Source organism: Genypterus blacodes, unplaced genomic scaffold, assembly GCF_046128005.1.
Source record: "Genypterus blacodes isolate CSIRO-AG114 ecotype Tasmania unplaced genomic scaffold, CSIRO-AGI_Gbla_v1 ptg000067l_1, whole genome shotgun sequence".
Lineage (NCBI taxonomy): Eukaryota > Metazoa > Chordata > Actinopteri > Ophidiiformes > Ophidiidae > Genypterus > Genypterus blacodes.
Window position 1 is genome coordinate 8,712,197 of NW_027466879.1, and position 22,283 is coordinate 8,734,479.

The window sequence follows — 22,283 nt, forward strand, 5'->3', positions numbered from 1 at the left end:
ATTCCTATGCATTTACCCGCCTGCTGTGATTTCCTCCCAGTGTGAAACTACAGCAGCTCTTTATTGAAACACCAGTAAGACTGGAAAAGCAGTCATCAGGCACACAATCCATCAGTGCCTCAAGAATCAATACCTTTTGGGGTCTCGTTGCCTTGGGGGAGGCCTCTGAAGTGATAACTGCATTATTTTTATTTGGTGGTCCTAATCAGTTTTACAGGCTCTGTATCGTGTGGGGCTGGTGTGAAAGGGTTTGGTGCGTATAAACAATCTGCCTACACTTCTGCCGCAATTATTCCACCCTCTGAAGAACATGCAGCCTGATTAGGAAGTGGACCCCCTCTGTGCCCTTTTACTTGCACTAGTATTGACTGTCCGGTTTCACTGGTGTGAAAAACAACTTAAATTACCCATCAGCCTGATGAAAATTGATATTCCCCAAGTCCCTAAATAGCTCTTCGTTTCAGTTTAAAGGCAAAGAGTATTAGATTTGGAAAAAGATATCAGTGCTAGAAGCTAATTTTGTTATGTAGAGAAATGGGAGAAATCTAAAATGTGAATCTGTACGTGATTCTATAAATTTCTATGGCATTAGTAGAGGTGGGATAATTAGATTTTAGGTTCGTTGGGACATTTCTAGGTATGAAATGGGTGTGACTCCTCTGTCTACACATACTGTGTTTTAAATAGTCAACCAGAAGGGAAATGACATGTATCACCTGATCCAAACTGGGACCACTGGGTCTGTCTGCTGGAGTGGAGGCTGAACAATGGTGTGCAGAGAACCACTTTGTGCTTGGACCCCTAATAAAAACTGAAGCTTCACAATTTGCACTGCGATCAGCCGGTCTGGCGGGGGATTATATTCACAGTATAATTATTTATTACTTATTAATCGTGTTCGACAATGTCAGCTCAGAACTGTCTGTGAGCCATATGACGTCATCGAAAGAGCCATAAATGGCTCACGAGCCACAGGTTCCTGACCACTGTCATAAACCATTAAAGCAGCTCCCAATGGTCCTGTTACAAGGCCTTGTCGCACATGTGCATTGTCTCACACGCGTATTGACCAATTTACCTGTTAATCATCAAATGCTTCTCCATTTCTCTGATGACCCTGAGTGCGGCCCCCTCTCTCCAGAGGATCTGTCACTTCCTTTCCCTCTGTGATGACAATTGTGTTGATCTCACATAGCAGAATGAGCGCCTTAGGCGGCTCATCCCAGCTTGCTATTCTCTAGGGTTTCCTGCCAGAAAAAACAGCATTTGGCTTTCTCTGGTGATCATTTTTGAAGGCTTATTTTGAATCCTTATATATATCTTGTATATTGGATATGTTGGAACTCTGTATCAGCGTTGTATATACTTGGTCATAAATGACAAAAAGGGAGAGGCGTAATGGGTAAATGATAGCACTGTGTACTCTTGCAATTTATAAAATGCATAAACTGTATAACTGAAGCTTCTCACACAGATATGAAATTAATGAAGCGCTGTCCTTGTATATTCTAAAGTTCTCATACAAATGTCTTCAGTTACAAATGTTATCATAAACTAGATACTGCAGGTCCACATTCTGTCACTCCCCAACCTTACCCGCAGCTCGTAAACCCCTACCTTTGTGAACCCTGCACATAAGTTTGTCTACCTGTATATCTTTGTCTGTCCTTCCCAGCTACTCAGGCTGTTCAGACCCTGCAGAGAACTCTTATTCCATTTCAGAAATGAACAACATGAAAGACAAAGGTCGACTTATTTCCATGACAAACTTTGTGCTTGGACCCCTAATAATGCTTTTGAAGGCTCTTAACGGTCAGGCTCTATCTAACCTTAAAGAGCTCATAGTACCATATTTACCCCCTAGAATGCTGCACTCCCAAAATGCAGGCTTACTTGTGGTTCCTAGTATCTCCACAGAATGGGAGGAAGAGCCTCCAGTTATCAGGCTCCCCTCCTGTGGAACCACCTCCCAGATTTGGTCCGGTGGGCAGATACCCTCTCAACGTTTAAGAGTAGGCCTAAAACTTTCCTCTTTGATAAAGCTTATAGTTAAGGCCAGCCAGGCTTGCCTTGGACCAGCCCCTAGTTTTGCTGCTCTCTCTCTCTCTCTCTCTCTCTCTATACAAATAAAGTTGAATTTAATTGAAAATAATGCTTTCTGCACAAAAGCACCCAGTACAACCAGCCACCAAACACTGGGTAAGATTGAAACATTGCAGGGAGTTGCCTGGCAGCTTGTCAAATAAGAGAGTCATATGTCTTTTACCAGACTTGACATGTACAAATTAAAATGTCAGATGTTTGTAATGTCAGCTGGACTCTTTTGTTCTTCTTTTGTCTGCTGCTCTAATTTAAAAGTCACACAAGGACCTGCAAACACTTCTCACCTCAGATCCCATAGCCATGTTGTGTTGCCCCTCAAAGGCAACTGACGTGCTAATTACCGCTGATATTTGAAGGGGGCAGAAATCTTTACACAGCTTGGCAGTTGGTCACTCACAAAAACACACACACACACACACACACACTTAAGGCCAGTCTCATTATATTGACATTATACACAGGTACTTGCCCAGGCACTGTGCGGAAAATGCCACAGGCCGCATTAATGATCAACAATACGATTCAGCCTCACACAGCTCATAATTGCCTGCTCCTACTCTGCTATTTTAAATGATTTCCTTTTTAGGTATGTAAGAGAATTTTCTTCCGAATAAGTTCTGTGCAGCATTTGATGACGTGCATGTTTATGGATCAAAATACATTTTAATCTTGTATGGGATCTGTGGTTTCTGTATTATCAGGGGTGGATAGTTTGAAATCGGAGCACAGCTCAAAGTGTTAATGCGGGCAAAGAAAATGTTTAATATTTCATAAAACTTTTCCTGTAGTCTGATTTGCATATGTTTTCACTTTAGTCAGGAAATCTGAAGATGAGCCAAAAGATTTCTAACTTCTGCCATATTCATCACCTAAGACAAAAGGCTCTATACCAAATCATATTCAAGATATTATTGTGGATGTGTGAGCAGTTTTCATTATTTTGCTGCTCTGTCTTTGACGACTGCTTAAGGTCTGTCAGAATGCAGAGTAGGTGGAATGGTGGAGCAAATATGATCGGCTCCCTCCTCCCCCTCCTGTGATGTAGCAATACGCTTTGGTATTTTAGGGTTCAGAGATTGTTCCCAAACTAGGTTCCAAAAGTAGGAGGCACTACAAGGAAATGGTGCAGTATATTAGAGTCGTAAACCTACGGATTTCTATCAGGATGTAATGAGAATTTCAGCAAATACTACAAAACCTGCTCTTAAAAAGTTATGTTACCTAACTTTAACACCTAAGAGTCCCATTTTTTTGATATTTGAGCCTGTACCAGTCTGACAATAATGGGTGTAGGTTTTATTGAATTTTAAAGCTAACTAACAGGATCTTCAATAAATAATAATGACAGGTTTTATTGTGAAATAACAGGGCACATGCCACACACACTTGTTTGATTGAGAGCTGAGATAGAAATGCCTCACTGCAGTCTGTGAGAAATTGAAGATGGTAACTCACATTGGAATGCCAGATTGCATTAGACAGAATTTAATAACAATATCCACTTCATTCATCTATTCAATAATATCTATGCTAAAGCCCACACCTTGGTGTCACTGAAGCACTTTGTGATTGAATCACCAATCACGACAGCCACAGAATGGCAGTGGATGGGATTCATTTATAATCATCTCTGACAGAGACACAAACTAAAATGGCACTTTGAATGCATCTTACACATAGCACAAATATAAAATTCATTAAAATGGTAAATTTGTGATGACTGTGTACCTCAAATACAAAATCAAAATGATATTATATGTAATATGGGCTACGCTAGGGCGGGTGACAGTCGTACGTTAACAGTCAGCATGTAATACATTACTGACTACAGTTCATCATCACTTTCCATAATAAAAATACTAAACCTGTTAGGATCAAGTAATCAATGTATGAACTGCAACAATGTACTACCTTAAACACAGTGTTGCCTTGTTTCTATAGTGTAATATACAGCAGTAGGGATTTTCTGCTGAATATTGGATGTTGACACCTATAGAGATGCACCCAGAAAGACAAACCCACACACTCACCAAGCAGGTGGGAGGGCGAGTGTTTGCAAGCTTTCACTAGGAGAAAGATCCTGAAAGAGACCTAAAACTGCTTGTTTTCATTCAGTGGACACCATGGTGCTGAAGCAAGGGGGAGTAGAAGTGCGTGGTCTGTATTCCAAAAGTTTGATAATGGAGTCATAAATGAAAAGAAATCGTCTATCGGAAATTTTGTGTAGATGAATTTGTGCCTCTGCCTCTCTGTGCTAGGAGTTTAGACTCATTATACGTACCTCGGCTATGCAGTAACCCAAAACATAAAAACCATCACTTCCTGTCTACTCGTGGGATTTCCCCAGGGACCAAGATGGCAGATGTTCAGAACAGTAAATGTGAAACAGTTTAGAGCTGACATAGTGCAACAGTAGGATCAAAACAGCCTTGAGCGCTGAGTGGAAGCATGCAGTGCCATTCTGACAAATACTCACAGTCAGAAGCAGAGGACGACTTTCTTTTACAGCTCCCATGCAGCCCAGACAGCCAATCACCATGATGATTGTCCCCACTGCAATGAGCAGGTTGGCTGCTGACAGGGAGGGAAGCGATGATGACAAGGTGGCAAAGTTTCCCTGGGTCACCGAGAGCCACACTCCCACCCCGAGTATTCCACATCCTCCCAGCTGTGAAGGAAACACAGAGAGGAGTAAAGCACTCACCAGTCAGGCGTCCTCAAAAGAGATACATTGACAAACACTAAAACGCATCTGCAGGCTCGCTTTTGATTGTGTCATTGCCTGGATCCAAAAACCGAACTCATCAAGAAAAACTCAGAGGAGCAGCAAAGCAAGGATAGATGCTGTCTGACGGGTCATAAAGATAAAGAAATGATCTAATAATCTCAGCAAGCCTGGAGGTCACCATCTTGCTTATTCACCCTGGACAGTAGCCAAAAAGCTCAAAGGAATTCATTTTACAGTGAAATAAATCAAAGAAAAGCTGCAAATCATCACATTTTACAACCTGCAATCACCTGCTTTCAATGTTTACCTGAAAATAACTACAAAGGTCAATCAATCATTACAAGTGCTGATACATTTCCTTGCAGGAATCTAATAATCTAATTGCCAAATTAATAGTACTGATACATACTTATACTTAACTTTAATATATTCCACAAAATAGGGCCTAATCAGTCATCATAGGTTCTGTTTTAGGGATAAGATAAGGTTAAGAGTAAATTACTTTCGCTGAGGATAAGTTAAATAAGAGTACATGTGTTTTTCCTTTGGGTTAGGTTGTGGTTGTGGTGAGGTTTGGTCTTACTTTAATGTTAGAAAACCAACCTGATTGAATCGGTAAATCTTTGTGATCCAATAATCCAATTAACATGAAATCCCAATGTGGCTAGATTAGTAGATTAATTAAAGACAATTCAGCAACTCTGGGGTGGAATCTGCACACGCCGGCAAATCCAAATCCAAAGTGGAAGTCAGTTTTTAAAATCTCTGTGTGGGTTCTTTATTCCACGAAAATGAGTTTTGTACTTTACTCCTTACAAACCACACAAAGCATGTCACCCCCTCAGGGAATGATGGTGAGGAGAGGATGACCTCAGCAGATTTATGGATGTACAACAGCATTTTAGAATTAATCTACAGAAAATATGCCAAAACAAAGCACAGACACACACACACACACACACACACACGCGCACTATGCAGAACACATGCCAGAACTCCCAAAGGCAATAAGATTTCCACGGCTAAATACACAATTATTGTTTTTCCCCACTCTCCTCTTCTTTCTATTTCTAGCCGGAACACAAGATCTTGTTTAATGAGCTCTTGCCCTAAAAGTAGGGCGAGGCAAAAATAAAAAGTACTTGTGTGCAGCTGGTGTCTCTTCTGTTCTAACCCAGCTGGAATATTTCAGCAGCTTGAAAATGAAGGGCACTCAGGCCAGTATTGCTCACTGTGGACCCTTATTACTGACTGTGTGTTCTCTATAATGACAATTGGCCAAAGTGAAAAGGGTGAATGAGGAAAAGCTAACCGCTGGGAACAGACAGTGGTGAAGACTTATAGGTTGGATTCAAAAGTGCAGCAGAAACACAAGAGAGCGAAAATTCAGATTTTACAGATTAAACCATTACAAAACCATTTCATTTCACAACCATGCAGCAGCAGACAACCAAAAAATACAATGCAAGTGTGAGTAATTGATCTTGTTGACTGTTCTCATGCACAGATGAGTTTTTACAACAGAGGGCGATGTGATCAAACAGCATCATCTGCAAAATGTGTCCTTGTTTGTGTGGTTAGCGTGAAAGTTTCTGTAAATCAATCCACGCAACAGCTTTACACAAGCTGGTTTTATTTTCGCTGCGGTAACGAATCACAGCTGGTCTTGATTAGCATTCCTCCCAACCCAACGGCTTCAATCTTTACAGTCACACAGATTTCCAGTGTTTAAACTGATGCCGCCATCTGGACTCTCTCTCCCACTCAGCAGGTTTGTGTCTCTGAAAACCTTGGATGCAGTCTGCTGATTAAGGCCCAGGACTGAGACTGTTGTCAGTGTGAGGACATATTCTTTAATAAACAACAATTAACTCAACTGAGGGTGGGCAGAGCTGCAGAATAAATGACATGCTGCTGAAGATATGCAGCATGATACATGTTTGGCTCGGCCACGTTGTTGTGTAGTAAATCATTATGTTGCGCAACCTTACGCGCCAAACTCAATCCTTTAATATAACATGGTGTTACAATCATATATTGTGAGATAGATCGTATAAATGTCATAATAAATGCAATGCAGCCATTAGTGTGCACAGTGTGATTTAGTGCAAGTTAGATCCACCTTACACACAATAAATACACAATACACCTGGTTTTGTATGAGATGAAACATTGCACAAGCACTGACTCATTGCTGATCATCATGAAAATGAGTACTTTACATATTCTCTCTGGCTCTTTGAGTGATAGGTTGAGTCATAAGTGATTCCTCGTACAAACTGAATCAACACCGCTCACTGGCCACTGAGTGGTTGGGTTGAAGAAAACATTGGGTTGGAGGAGAGAGAGGTGTTTCTAATATTTTGTCCAACACCTGTCAATGTCCCAACCATGTCAGTCACTTCACCGGCAAATTATCGACATATACTGTGGTAATACTGCAAAAACCCTGGTCCTCTTTGATGCTTTGAAATATAGCAAATGAAAATTTAATGGAAATACAAATGTAGGTTTTACTCGAAATGAACCAACCTACTCGGCTTCTGGCAGGGGATCCTACATAATACATACATAATACAAGTGGACATTATTAACATGACATGATAACCATATTCACAGATCATGAATATGAGCCCTCTGATCTTCACCCATCTGGTCAATTATGAGCACTCTCCAGCCAGAGTAAGGGCCAGACATACATATTTATGTAATTATACTACTCAATTAAGGCCACAATGTGAATTATTATACAAACATGAATCAGATGTGAAGCTCTTTGGGCCAATTGTCTTCAGGATTGTAAAAAAGCAGAGAATGTGGCTATAAATCAAATTCCTCATCCATTATTTCTGTTGTGATACTTTGATGTATGAATCTTATATTCAGTTCATCCCAGAAGAGTGAATCTCGGTCTTTAAAGTTGCTCCCCTGGTTATATGAAGTTTTATGAGGAACGTTTCAAATTCACATTAAGATTAAATGAATGTCTTTGCCTTACATACATTGAGACACAGAAAAGAATACAGTTTCATATATCAACACACAGCAGCAAGCAGAAAAGTTAGAGACACACTTTAGAATTACCTAAATTACTGCATTAATTACTTCTCAGCAGAGCTCTGATCTGTATCCAAGTCGTGATTATAGACAAACATAATCTTCTTAAAGCTGCTTTAATTACTTCTCCAAAAGCCATTTGGAGTCAGATGAGATTGCGATTGTTTTCTGTTGTGTAAAAGGGCACATACACTCTGGTTACTGACATACTCTGCTCTCCTCAAGACAGATCTGCTCATGTGAACCAATTTCATCTGACCTTAGAAGAAGTATTGCACAGATGAGTAAGGCTGTTGCTAAAAAAAATTGTAAATGATTTAGTATTGTTCCTGCCATAGCACACCAAGAATGGAACATTCCGTCATGACGGAGATGAGAAAGATGACCTGCACACAAAATGGTGTTCATGCAAGGACAAATGGAGGAACAGCTCCTCTCAAAAAAGCATCGGTGTATGTCACAGAAACACAGATGAATAAAAGCAGCTTTGCAAGGTAGGTGTCTGATGTTCCGCTTCGCTGTTGCCTCATCAGCAGCGGCAGGAAACGTTTGGCGAAGGTTATTGCTGCTAAAAATGATTTCTCGTGTTTCATTCGGTTTTTATTTACATCTGATATTTGTATTTATATCTGCTTGCTTCTTGAGTGTCAGTGAGGGGGAACTTGTGAGAATGTGACACCGCTACCAGCGGAATTTGTCGCAATGTGGCTGCAGTGATTCAGTTTATCTATCTATTTATTTTAGTCCAACAGAAACATCTTCATCACATCATAGTGTGAAACGTTAGTGTGAAAAGTAATTTTTCGTTAGGGAGCAACAGTACCAGGGTTGGTGAGACAAAAAGTCATTTGCACTCAACATTTACAAGTTTACGAGTTTTACGAAGATGTTACACAACACTTGGGAAATGTGATAATAAAGATGAAATGGGTGAAAAACACTACACTTTCATTACTTGTAGAGAGTTTTTACTTTGAGACTAAATCTGTTTGTTGTTCCTGTAACAGAAGCTTCCTTCCATTGCCTTGATTTTTAAATCTATATCACACAGGGTGAACGAAGCAAACATAGGTGCCAATCACAACATGTTTTCCACCACATCTGTCATCTGTTGCATTGATATTGACAACTCATATTTTACAGGAAAAGTCGAGAAGATGTAAAAGAATAAAAGTAAAACAAGTTATTTGATGCCGACCTTCATCTCCCAGGATTTCACAGCGATTTTGAGATAACACACCGTCTCTCATTTCATTGAGCTCACAGATCTCTGAGATTCAGTGTCTGGGCTTTACTTCAGGTATTTTCAATTTAACATGCACATGCATATGGCAGTCACAACAACAAGGTTAATGGAATATTCAAGTTTCAGGTGAGGGAGGTTTTGTTTTCACCTCTTATCATTGGGAAATTGGGAGTTTTCCTATTCTTTCTCCAAAAGTAATACACCTGAATCAATGAAAGTTGATCAGTTTAGTGATATCTCTGCGGGTTTGTCTCCAAGTCAGGACAGGCAGCTGTTAGTCATGAAAAGGAAAAGAAATTAAAAGAGGTGATATTGATCTACGCGATGAAATTACAGTCTAAAAATGAGAATGCAGAGAATAAAGTTTTTATGACTTCTTGCTCCAACTTACTGATGATAAACTGAAGAAGCCAGATCCAGCAGAGAGAGAGAGGGGGAGAGAGAGAGAGAGAGAGAGAGAGAGAGAGAGAGAGAGAGAGAGAGAGAGAGGGAGAGAGAGCATGTAGCTTAAAATGCTGCTGAGGGAACTGAATCAGAAATGATAGACCGAGGAGTCAAAAACACAGCACCCAGAGACCAAAGACCTGAATAATATTTCAAACACGTGCCTTTGTGGTAAATATAACACCTTAACATACAGAACATTTCATTACAGAACATTAACCAGGGCAAAAGCGTCAACATAAATGTGCTCAGGCTTCTAATCTGTTTAATTGCAATAGTGTTCTCTTTACTCAAACAAAAATATATTAGAAAAACATCCAAATTATTAATGTTTTTGCAGAAATATTGTGTGTGTGCATCATATCTTGCTTTAGGCTATTCAGTCCGGGAATTTAAAACGTAAAACATCCCACAAAGGAGGAGTACATTCTGCAAAGATCCAAACCATGTGTCACACCAAAACCGCGACTAGCAGATTACTGTCCTCCATCACAATATCCTGCTAATGAGGATTGCTAATTAGATTACACGATGAACAGAAGTCCTTAAGACAATGTGGCTGTACATGTTGCGCAAATAGAATGGTAATGAAATCATTACATGTTCATTCAATGAGAATGATGTAGCTCTCAAATCAGTGGGAGCTCTCTCACCACATTCTCCCCACACCAATTCCTTTTGGCACACTTTTTATTGGCAGGATGAAGAGAAGAAAGTATCAAAGCACTCTGACTGAATGCAATTGCTTCTTTACGACACAAGAGCAATGTCTCACATGACTGAGCCCTAAATCAAGGAGTCAACAACGGAGTGGTGACATGCATTCATGTCACAATGATCTGGATTTTGGGAGCAAGCAGGAGGCAGACTATTATTCTCCCATCATAGCCATGAAGGGCATATCAGACTGTTTAAAACCCTCAAGACAAGATGATATTTCTATGATTAGTATTGATTATTATGATAATCAGGACCTGGACAAAGACATACATCAACTCTGACAGTTCATTAATAGGAACAGCGTTATCTCACAAGGCAGGTATGCTGTGTGTGTAGCTGGAGAGTGCAACAAGTGTAGAACTGCACATGCACATCTACTACGGCAGCCTGAATAGACAAAACATATAATGTTACTAATCATTACTCAAATGATCTACATCCCCCTCCTTGAGTTTGCACTTCCTCTGCAAGTCAAAAAAACAGAACTATAGATTTGGCATTGCATCACAGTGTAAAACTCAAAATTCCAGTAGCATATTTTCTGTGATAGCTGGGTCATGGGATATTAAACCAGCATGAACAAATCAAAAATGGCTGAGTACATACATAATTTCATGAACTTTGTAGATACATTGCAAAAACAACAGATTAAAGGAGTTCACAGTCATCAGAACTCACTGTCCTTATCTCGGATTTGGTTTACAAACATGGCTGTAGGTTGTTCTATATGGCGCCTTCTGAATGGGAGAATGTGCTGTGGGTATTGACTGTTTGGGGGTTGTTGGTTGTGCTGTGGAAGGCAGTGGTAGCAGTTCTGCAACTCGAAGAATGTGTCAGCAAGTCCTCCTGTATGTTCTCCCCTTCTACTGGATAATGGCTCTTTGCTGGTTTCCTTCATGGTGCTTAGCCGGTCACATCCATTACAGCTCTGCAGTCTGACAAACCTCTGTTAGTGGCTGTAAGCGTCATCAAAGTAGCGCTTTTGGATGGATCTGTTATTGAGGAGTTGAGTGTTGATTTGTTGTGCATTTTTAGGTGCTGGCTCTAGCAGTTTGGAGCAGACGAGAAGGGCTGAGTATGTTTGTCGGGACATTATGCACTCAGCAGGGGAACCCAGATTTGGATCACGTGGAATGTTCCTCAGGTATAGAAGGTTCAGAAACACATCAGTCCCATCTCTGTGTGATTTCTCCATTAGCTGTTTTAACTGCCCTCACCATTTGACTGTGGGTACTCTGGACTGCTGGTAACATGGACAAAGTCCCACTGTTTAGTGAAGTCCTTGAAATATTGACTTGCGTACTGTCTGGCATTATTGGAGTTAAGGGTGTGTGGAGAACCATGGACAGAGAAATGTCTTTTTCGCTTGGTGTGTACCGCTGCAGATGTAGTGTCTCGCAGGAGATCAATTTCATGCCAGCCTGAGTATGAATCTACAAATACCAAGTACTGTTGTCTCTGCCACTCGAACATGTCTGTACTAAATCACATTTATCCACTTCTATTCTTCCATTTGGCAGCCCTGCTGTGCACGTGGTGTGAAAAACGCTTACTTTATTTTAATACGGTGTCCTAACACTGCATTTATTTGGATGTTTTGTTGCAGTGTTCTGTTGCTTGTTTTGTTTGCTCATATCTGTTAACAGGATTCCACCTGTTGCCACGGTAACAAAACAAAAAATCCCACACTGGATCAATAAAGTATATCTAAAAAGTATATATATATATATTTAAAAAGTGCCTGTGGCCACTATGGGCCGTGAAAGTGTTGGGACTGGGTGTAGACGAAGCGGTTCTTTCTGTTGGTGTGAAAAAAAAAAAAAACACGATGCCCCTGGCTCTGTGTTTTGTTGCCTCGACACCTGGGTTGGCATTGTGTTGTGTGATTGGAAGTTCATCACTGAAGAAATCTCCATACTGTGAGAGAATTTGTTGTGCAAAGTCTGTGCAGTTCTCTGTGCTGACCTGATGGACATGTGGACTCATTGTAACTATTCCAATGTTTGTACAAGCACGAAAGCCTAAAAGTGGTTGCACATCTTGGTCCACATAGAAGAAAGGGAAGTGAAAGTTCATTTAGCCAACAAGAGAGTGTGACTATTTCTAATTTACTCCCTTCACAAACAACAAGGTGCATAGCTCTCTCCTGTTTTACTAGTTCCACCAGTTTCTTAAAAGGCTTTTGCAACATCACATTGCATTTTGCTCCTGAGCCGAGTTTCATCCCAATGGAACTTTTGTTTGTGTGCAGTGTAACAAAGCCTTCAGCATTTCACTGTTCTTATAATTGTATGGCCGCACATGACAAATTAAAAGACTTTGAGAGAGAGAGAGAGAGAGAGAGAGAGAGAGAGAGAGAGAGAGAAGTGTGGTGAGTGCAGTGCACACAAAGATGAGTGACAGCTGGAAAAAAAGCAGCATTTGGATGCATTTTAACAATTGTGACAACACAAAGGCAGAATGCAGAATTTGCAGAGTTTGCTGAGATTGCAGTGTGTGTTCAAACACCTATGACATTTTTCCTTTACCTCTGTTTCAGAAAAGTTGATCGTGACAGCCTTACTCAGTATTCCTAACATACTAAAAAAATAACGTTCGATATTTTCTATGATTTACAGCCCTACTGGCTTCTGAGCAGATCAGGAACAAAATGCACTCATATCAAACCGTGTAGCGTGTACCTGACTTTGCCATGTACAGATGACTGCCCCTGACATCTGAGCACCGCCTTTACTGAGAGACCAATTTCAGTACCATTCTAGCACTTCTTGAAGGCTGGCCAGACCTCTCCATGCCATAGATAGATGTTGAGCACTTGGCACTTAGGCTCTGACCTACTTTCCAGGATAAAAGCCTGACTTGGCTGTGCTTAGCCTGGGACTGAGTTCATCTCACTCAGAGGAAGAGGAGTTGTCAGGGTGGATATTATGGTTAGCTGAATGTGTTACAGGATGTTAGATGTAAAGAACAGAAGAAGTGCCAGTGAGTGGAACTAGAACTGCAAAGACAAGTGTGAGTTAGAAATCTGACCGAAGCTACTGATTCCACCTTCCACCTTCTGCTTTCCATTTATCATGTTATATTTTTTCCATTTCAGGCAGACTCTCCTATAACAACTCACAATGACAGGAAAAAGGTTCAGTTACATCAGAATTTACGAGCATTTCAGACAAAGTGCTGTTTGACTTATGAGTCTTGCGCAAGTAAAAAATCTAGCTGGTTGGGTTCCTCTCCTCTTCTTCTTTGCCGTGTAAAAATAAAAAAGGCTTCTGCCGGTCGAACTGTGCCGCTGGTGTTGTACTCTCCTGACCCAGACTCAGGAAACTTACAGTTCTACTCGCTGTTTATCAGCCAAATCTGATAAAGCTCGACAAAGCCACTACTGACAACACACATGGAACATACGCTCTGCAAATATAACAACACTGCACAGATTGACTGCATGTGTCTACTGCCAATTGTGAAAAGAAGGAATATATCTGCATTTGATAAACCAGAACTACGGAGCGTTCCCCCTTTTCTCATTTTCTATTTAATTTGTACATAAACGTTTAACTTGACTGCTCCTTTGAGGCCCAAAGCATTCAAATAATGTCTTGCTGCAAAAAAAAAACCATCTCAGATACTTAAAAATACCTCCCTCAGATCTTTTAATGATTTGTGGTAAAATCATATCCATTCTCACAGTAGTGTTTGAAAAATGAAGGCGCTCCACATCTGCTGAGCGGTACACCTTCCCGCCAGCTTCTATCCGCTTCCCGTCTGCGAGTCTGGGACACATTCAAAGACTCATTTGAGCTGGAGGCATTGTCTAAATCTGGCAAACCTACAGGGTGTCTGAACGGATACACGCTCCCTCCGCAGGTACAAAGCTCAACCACAGCTCACGATCCTCCTTCAGTGCCCTGGATAAGGTGTTCCTCTTCCTCACATTATTTTCTTCGCTCTGTGGTGGATAAGGCTCTCAAAGAAATAAAAAAAAAAGGACTGATAATTCTTTTTCTCTCGTCTTTGAGCTACACAGGACTCTTCTCCCTGCTTTATAACAGTCAGTCAATAGATTTCTGCTGGTGCTACAGTTGGAGATAATATCCAATTTCAAGAGTCCAAATTGCAGGTCCTGCCTGTACGAGGAGAGGATGAGAACCAATACATCCTGATGTAAAAAGCCTTCAGTGAATTGAAATGTAAACTGCCAATCTTGCCAACCAATACCTGTCCCTGGAGCCTTACCCGCCCCTGCTGCCCACTGTGTTTTCATTCATTCACGTTATAAATTGAGTCATTATCAGATGGCACATGTACAAGTGTAGCACAATCATCCATCTACAATGTGCTCTGGCGTTTTTCACACACGACCGACAAAGTACTGCATGGAAGTCTGCTTCTACAGTACAAATGTGGGGGGGCTCAAATGGCACAGAGAAGTGCATTTACATTTTAACGTTCGTACAAAGTGCTACTATGTGAGACATCATGGAGCGTTTAGAAACACTACAGGGAAGTGGTCCTGTCTCATACCCGAGCTTATTGCCTTAATGTTTTTCTTCCATTACACTGAGGCTATCTCGGTGCACATGATAAGCTTCAGCGAGCTTGGTCCCAAGAATTCTAAAACATACTGTTCTATAGCAAAACCTGGCGAAGTGAGCTAAAACCATCTCCAAACAACTATAAATAAACTTGGAGAGGATGGAGGACCCAAGGAAAGGAGAGTGAGAAAGAGGGGGAGGGAAATCGGGAGTGAGGAGAGGAGAGACTGAAAAGGGTAATCAATAAATCTATAATCGCTGGAGTATTCTCTCCACCCGCTTTCTCTCTGTGCACACAAGAACGCACACAAAATCACCCCAACAGTGCAACACATGCATGTAAGCACACACACGCACGCACACACACACAAACGCACACACCGCTGCCTGAAGGTCTCATTATATTGACTGGGCCTGGGAGGAGACTGATTTGTTGCAGCAGCTGGATGGTTTGTCAGCTCAGCACTGACAGGGTGGCAGCAGCCATCCAGACCCACGGCAAAGTTGGCGAGGAGGGACCACCTCACACTCCACTAATATGCACAGCTTATTTTCATACAACTCCTCTATTTATCATGCAATGCACCCGTACTCATCCAAAGAATGAATTTGGCCCAGCAGCTATTGAATTCAACTGAGCGGTGCAGACATACATTATTATATCTGACTTACTCAGTAAACAGGCAGAGGTTGCTTTCACACAAATTGGAGACTGGTTTTCAAAGGCTCACAAGTCTCGGAGGCTTTCATTTAGAAATTTCTTCAATTTGTGAGAAGCTATGTCTGAATTCATTATGCAGGATACATATAGCAGCAAATTACCAATAGTCTGCAGTTGCCTCAGGTGTTGCCAGGTCTTAATGTGCCTTCGTTTATGAGCAGACTTGGTGCACCAAACTCAATCTAACATACGCTCAAAAGTATATTAAACTCCCCCAGGAAAGGGATTGGGCAATAACAAAGAAAACACCCAGGCGTCAGTAAACCACTGAGGGAGTAGGAAACACATATTTGAATACTAACACTGTTTGCCTTTAGGACAGAAATTACAATTAACAACAGCACTAACAGGTAACCCTCCTTTTTTATAGATAGCACAGTCATAGAAACGAGTAGAGAAAAGCTGAAAAATGGCATGACACTAGGTTATCCTCACTGTAATTATATTGGAAATGTCTAAAACCCACTGGTTGGTCATGGTTGTGTTGCGCGTGACTGAGCAACACAACCATGACCACAACCTCAGATAGAAGCAGACTGCACCAGAGCTCACACAGCTTATTCCACGCAGTTTTAGATCAAAGAAGCAGCAAGAAGTGACTGTAGATATCAACATTTACACTGTTGGTTTGTGTTTCTTCCCCCCCACGTCACCTGCACCATGACTCATTTTGAGCCCATTTGTTTTGACAGAGAGCTCAGTTGATGATGGAGCCCAGCAGTGTTGTCCTGCAATTATGGGCCAAGCAGGCTTGTAAGGCTCATAATGGCCCACTGTGATACAGCCGTAGAGATGGTTCCACCACAGCCACAGTGTGATTGATCAATCCAGTACCTCTCAGTGAGATCCCAGAACTTATTTCTAAATAGCAGATAGCATTGATGGACACAGACGACCGCTCTGTATCTCCTCTGTGTGTGGGAGGTGTCAGTTAAAATTCTGATATTATTTCACAAACGTTTTTGCAACATGGAACTCATGGTGATGCTCAAACGTTTATAGTGCACTGATTGACGTCATATATGCATCTTGTTGGGTCTGTCTGGCTGTTTATGTTTCACAAAAACAAAACAGGAATAAAGATGCAAATTAATAGGATAATAATGTCGGGGATGAAATTGACTCAGGTAGCAGTGTCAATGTTGGTGTGAACCTCTCAGAATATACATTTACAGAGCAAATACCTGATGTAATTCCTTTGTATCCATCTTGGACAAAACTGTACGGCGGGGCTGCCAAAACAGAAATCAGCCTAGGCAAAGCTGTTGTAATATAAGAGCATCATGAGGGACCAGTGTTTGGACCTTAAGGTAAAATGCTCTCACATCCCTTGGCCTTTATATGACTGCACAGAGCAATCACTACATTTAATGACCCCTCCAGACGGCCCCTCACACCAGCACAGAACCTCCCCTGTTTTTATGAGCGGTACTGCAGATTGAAGCTTTCTCCCATCATAAACCTGTCTAGATTTTGAGATCAATTTATCAGACCATATTATTGTTTTCCATTATGCTGCGCACCGGCTCGTGTTCTCCTTACAACATCTATCACAACATGCAAGGGATACAAAGGAGTGGAGGACTCAATTTTAGGACCACACAGGGATAACTGAAAGATCGTTTAATGACAAGACGGTGACAGAAAACACAAAGGAGCTGGACAGAATACACAACATGGGGCAAAAAGGGGAATAACATAAATACAAATACAAGGCTACTAGAGAAGGAAACAAATGCTGGACCCCGAACATCTCAGGGTAAACAGGGGAATACCTGAGGAAACACTGAACTATGGATGGACACAAAACACAAAGCCAACAGCGAACTTACCAAACAACAAGGAGCACAAAGGAACACAGAAACACAGACAGGAACAGGAGGAACACAGAGACAGACCAGGGACAGATACAAGAGCAACCAGGGAAGGAACCAGGGATCATAGATCACAGCGACAACCAGGAGCAAACGCAGGGACAAGAGCAGGAAACAACCAGGATTGACTAACAAGAGTACAATCACACACAGGTGGAAACAATCAGGTCACAAGACAGGAAACACAAGGGCAGGAATAAAGGAAGTGGAAACTGTCACTTTGAATTTGGCGCAACAGTCATGTTGCTGTCAGACTGCGAGGAGATATGCAGGTGGAAAAAAATGTCCAAACACACGCGTTGATTAAATTCTCCATCATAATGACAGCAACAGGTAAGCTTTGCATGGAGCTTTACCTTGTGTTCTTACATGGATATCAAGAAACTCATGATCCCCGGTCAATGAATTTAAATCACTTGCTTATTTAAGCTGCACAGGTTTAAAATTTAGGTACAGCAACATATTAATAAATACACAGTGTTTCCTCAGAGGACAGAACTCACTGGTCCCCTGTGCTTTATTTGCTCTTTATGCACAAGCTCGCCAATGAGCCACGTAAATGTGATTTTCAGACGCGGACCCTAGAGAAACATTTCCTGTCTGAATAGAGCATATTTTAAAGTAGTGACTGTTCTGTTCTTCATCTTTTGAATTCCACACATTCAGCTAATGAGCAGCCAGGACAAATGATTTGCCCGTGTCACTTCCTTTTTCATTTCCATTAAGTCGCTTCAAAGCTGATTTCCTTGTGTGGTATTCCTTGCATTTTGTCCCAACCTTTGTACAGCCCGGCACACACTCGCTCACACACAAAGCAATCACATGTAAGCGCAGACTAGAGTGCAGTATTTCAGATAGCATATTCCCTGTTTCCCAATAATGGCCCCATTTTCTCACTCAAAATGCCTTCTGGTGCATTCGGGTGATACTAATGACATTGAATGGACTGGCAATCCATACAATCTGTGTGCAACACGGCCTAAATTACTCCCCATGAACAGAAATATGGGCAAAAGTGGAGCTGCTGGCCAACTCGGTGCACCCTTTGTGTTCCCTGCTGATGGAGGTGTTGCAGGTGAAAAACACATTGCATGGCGCTGTAGGGAGAAACAAATCTTAACCTCTCTCTCTGACAAGGAAAGCTCCAGATGGGCTGGGAGGTAAAAGAGGGAAAGGAGGCAAGGGAGAGGAACGGAAAGCTCAGTGGACATTGACCAATGTGAAGTGTACCAGGCAATGGCAGTGGCATAACAAATCAAAGCTGGGGGAGAGAGAGAGAGATAGAAACTGAGAGCTGCTCGGCAGAGCGGCAGTGTCAAATTATTAATGGGAAGAGGAAGGTGGGTTGGGAGTCGAGCAAGTGACAGGGAGAGAGAGAGAAAGAAAGGGGAACAGCAGAGTGTGTGACCCATGAGGACTGCATGACAAAATGCAGTGGCAGGCCGCATTATTTACACGGAAGCAAAGACATAAGATGGAGAGAGACAATTAGGTTGAGGGGGGGTTGCAGAGGAATGAAAATCAGCCATTGGGTCAATACAGCGGAGAGAGGGAGAGAAAGGTGACAAATAGACCAGCAATCTCATTTAGTCTGAGCTTTGTTAGGCAGAGCACGGCTATTGTGAGGCACCGTTTGCAGTTATGGGTGCCTAAAGTCCCCAGGGGATCCATTTGGTGGACGGGAGAAAACATCCGCGCCTCATAAAAACCTCCAGCTAAAAAATCTGTTCCGACTCACCGCCTCAAATCAGCAGCCTGCTTACCTTGATCAAAGAGCGCATGTGAGTGTTTGTTTTGCCCCTGCGGTGTCACCCAACCCCAGTGCCCACCCGACTCTCTCTCTCATATATAAAATATGTGTGTGTGTGTGTGTGTGTGTGTGTGTGTTCGTGCTTTATCTGAGCGAGGCTATCTACAAATCCCTTAACACTCCTTCATCTTCTCTCTCCCCTTTCCCGTCTCCAAGCTTAACTCGCTGACATTTTAATTCCTCCGCCCTTAATTGTGCCACTCTTTCTCTTCATTCACATTCTTCTCCCTCCTCCCCACTGCAATCTTTAGCCCCTCAGTCCCTCCAGCGTCCTTCTCCTCCTCCTCCTCATCATGTAACACCTTCTCCCCTCCTCATCCGCCTCCCCCTCGTCTCTTCACCCGTGCTCGCTTTGTACGCCAGCGCATGCCATCACTCCCTACCTGTTCCGTTTCCCTCAGCTTCTCCTTACATTGTCATCCTTTACCTTGAGCTGCCCCTCTCCCTATGAATCTGCCCTCCCTCCCTTTTATCTAGTCCTCACCTCTTCCTCTCCACCAGGTAAGCTTTGTCGTCGCCAGTTCAATTCACTCTAGCGTCCACTACCTCCCTTCAAAATGGCAAATCCACACAGGGTGTAAGGGGCTTAGCTCAACCACCCACTGCCTCCCTAAAGTGTGGACATAGAAGGCTGTGTTAGGAAGAGGATTAATCAAAAGAAGAGTGCTGAGCTTTTTCTGCACACACACACAGGATCACACTGCAGCTACGTAGCAGGAAGCCTCATGCTACTGTATATCGGCGTGGACATGGAGGTAATAAGATGGAAGGGTTACTGCTGAATATTTCAAAAAGGCTACGCTTCAAACAGATGGGGGTGGGGAAGGGAAGCATGAGGCTTAAAAAAAAACTTGTGCGTGTTGTACTTTGCAGAATCAAACAGCTTTGAATACACCGAGGGAATAAAACTACTGCCCAGAGCGAGAGGAGTGATCAAACACACCAGCATTCCTAACTGAGAAATGGTAGGATGTGCAATTTTAATAATCTGCCCTAAAGACAGTCAGGGTTGGACAGATGTTCGGGTGCAGCTGCTGTTGGGTTTATGGGTCAATCCTGGTATGTAAACAGGAGATTTTGGTTTAATGGCCTCTCAGATGTGGAGTTCACCACTTTGATAACCAAAGCCTAATCCGACACGGAGTCAGACGGCACTGAGATGGATTCACGCAATTAGAAGAAAGTAAATCCGGCCAATGAAAGCTCATAGCAGACACTAATATGAACCTGTCAGCAATTCTTTGAAACTAAACCAAACAATGACCAGTGTTTTCTGTGCAGGGCCTCGGGAACAATCAACACCCAAAAGAATCAGTGGACCTCATGAAACAGATTCCTGCTGACCACCTCTCTCTCATCACTCCATCAATCATGCCAATTATCGTGCCGATGAAGATGCCTCTCTCATCTCGTGTGAGTACAACAGCTGCAGCAAACTACATTCACAACACTTCACGCTCTGTGCATAACCTAATGTTTGACCTTGATGATTCCTTTTTGTTTTTGTTGCTATTACATAAAGATGCATGAAGCCAGGTTTCACAGCTTGTTCCACCGTTCGCTGTGTTGTTGATCACTACCAATGAATACCAGTGAATCTTGTCTTTTCTCTTTTGTGAGTAGAACATACAAATGGCACCGTGTGCAGAGATAAGCTGTGAGACGTTTAAAGGTCTTAGAGATTAAAACAGCAGGGGTCTGAAATGAAAAGGGAAAATCTAGCACAGCAGCAAACACACACCTCTGAATAAAATGCATTGTGGAAATACTCCTCCGCATCTCGCCGTACTCTGCTGCTTTATATCAAACCTCAGTCACTCCCAATATCTGCTTTCCATCCCTCTCAGTGCTGAGTCCTCTGTTAGGCTGCGAGGCTGAACCCAATAGTCCTCCCTCTCAAATATGTGGATGCTAGCTGCTCATGTCTCGTATAGTGAAAACAACAAAACATGCGCAAATCCAGAGTCATGTCTTAATCAAATTATTAATGATTATACTTCATCTCTCGAGGTCAATTTCGAAATGATGCTCACCATATTATCTGCCCCACGGGGCCCTGATGTTAGCTGTAGTCTTCATCAGTATATAAAGTACATGACAGCTTATTATGCGTCTCTCAGCAAGGCTCTCTTCTGATCGATCAATGGAAACATCGAAACATTCAACAGCCTATTATGTTCATAGTTATGACCGCGGAAGTTGCCAACAGTCAGTGTTTGCTATCCTCTCACATAGACACATACACAACTAGACATCCTATATCACTATGCAAAGAGGTTCAGTTACATCTTGTTGTTTATCAGTTTAATCCACCCGTTCTAGTATCAGACACCAGACCAGCAAGCAAACGTTCACAGCTTTATTTTTTACTGGTTTCCACTCTTGTTTCACTTTTCTGTGGGTAAGGATACATTTCACTGGCTGCAGTGGGAGGATGGGTTTCACACTGATGCTGAGCCTGCATACGCTCCCACACTGTGCTTGTAATAATGTGATTGCTTCTCTTCCCTTTGTTTTTGCAATTAGTGATAAATACATTTTAAATTAATATGACGTGTAAAATAATGTATTTCTCTGGTATGTTATGATAAGTGGATAATGTATTGTTAGCAGGTGATTATCAGGGTCTCTCCTTGGTGTCCTATGATTATCCTGTCAGGGTTTAGTCTAATGATAATCATGCTGTAACAGTATATTAGCGCTTTGTGGTGATTATACATAATTCCCCCTCGGACTATGGTGTGGGTAGGTGTGTTCCCCACGGTGGTTAAAAGGGCACGGACTTCCGGTCCGCGTGTTGTTGTTTTGCTGTATTGATGGTACGAGACGATTGAATCCGCATGTCGATAAAGTGTACGTTAAAACTCAATACGCCGCCTCCGACTCCCGTCCTTCGGCACTACACTGGTGACCCTGACGTGAGTCTCGACGAAGTTTCCGAGACTGGACTGAACATGGCCGTTTTTCTCAAATTGCCGGAGTTTTGGGAGACGTCCGCGGCGGCATGGTTTGCACAGACGGAAGCTCAATTCGCCCTCCGCGGGATAA

General features: G+C 42.2%; 1 protein-coding gene across 2 annotated transcripts in view; it reads right to left on the reverse strand.

Moving 5' to 3' along the window:
* Positions 1-22,283, reverse strand: part of tspan4a (tetraspanin 4a) — a 90,928-nt gene that overhangs the window by 27,920 nt on the left and 40,725 nt on the right. For both annotated transcript variants that reach the window (XM_076155281.1, XM_076155279.1), the window contains one exon: positions 4,580-4,771. In XM_076155281.1, coding sequence (XP_076011396.1) covers positions 4,580-4,771 — 192 coding nt within the window. The remainder of the gene's footprint in view (positions 1-4,579; positions 4,772-22,283) is intronic.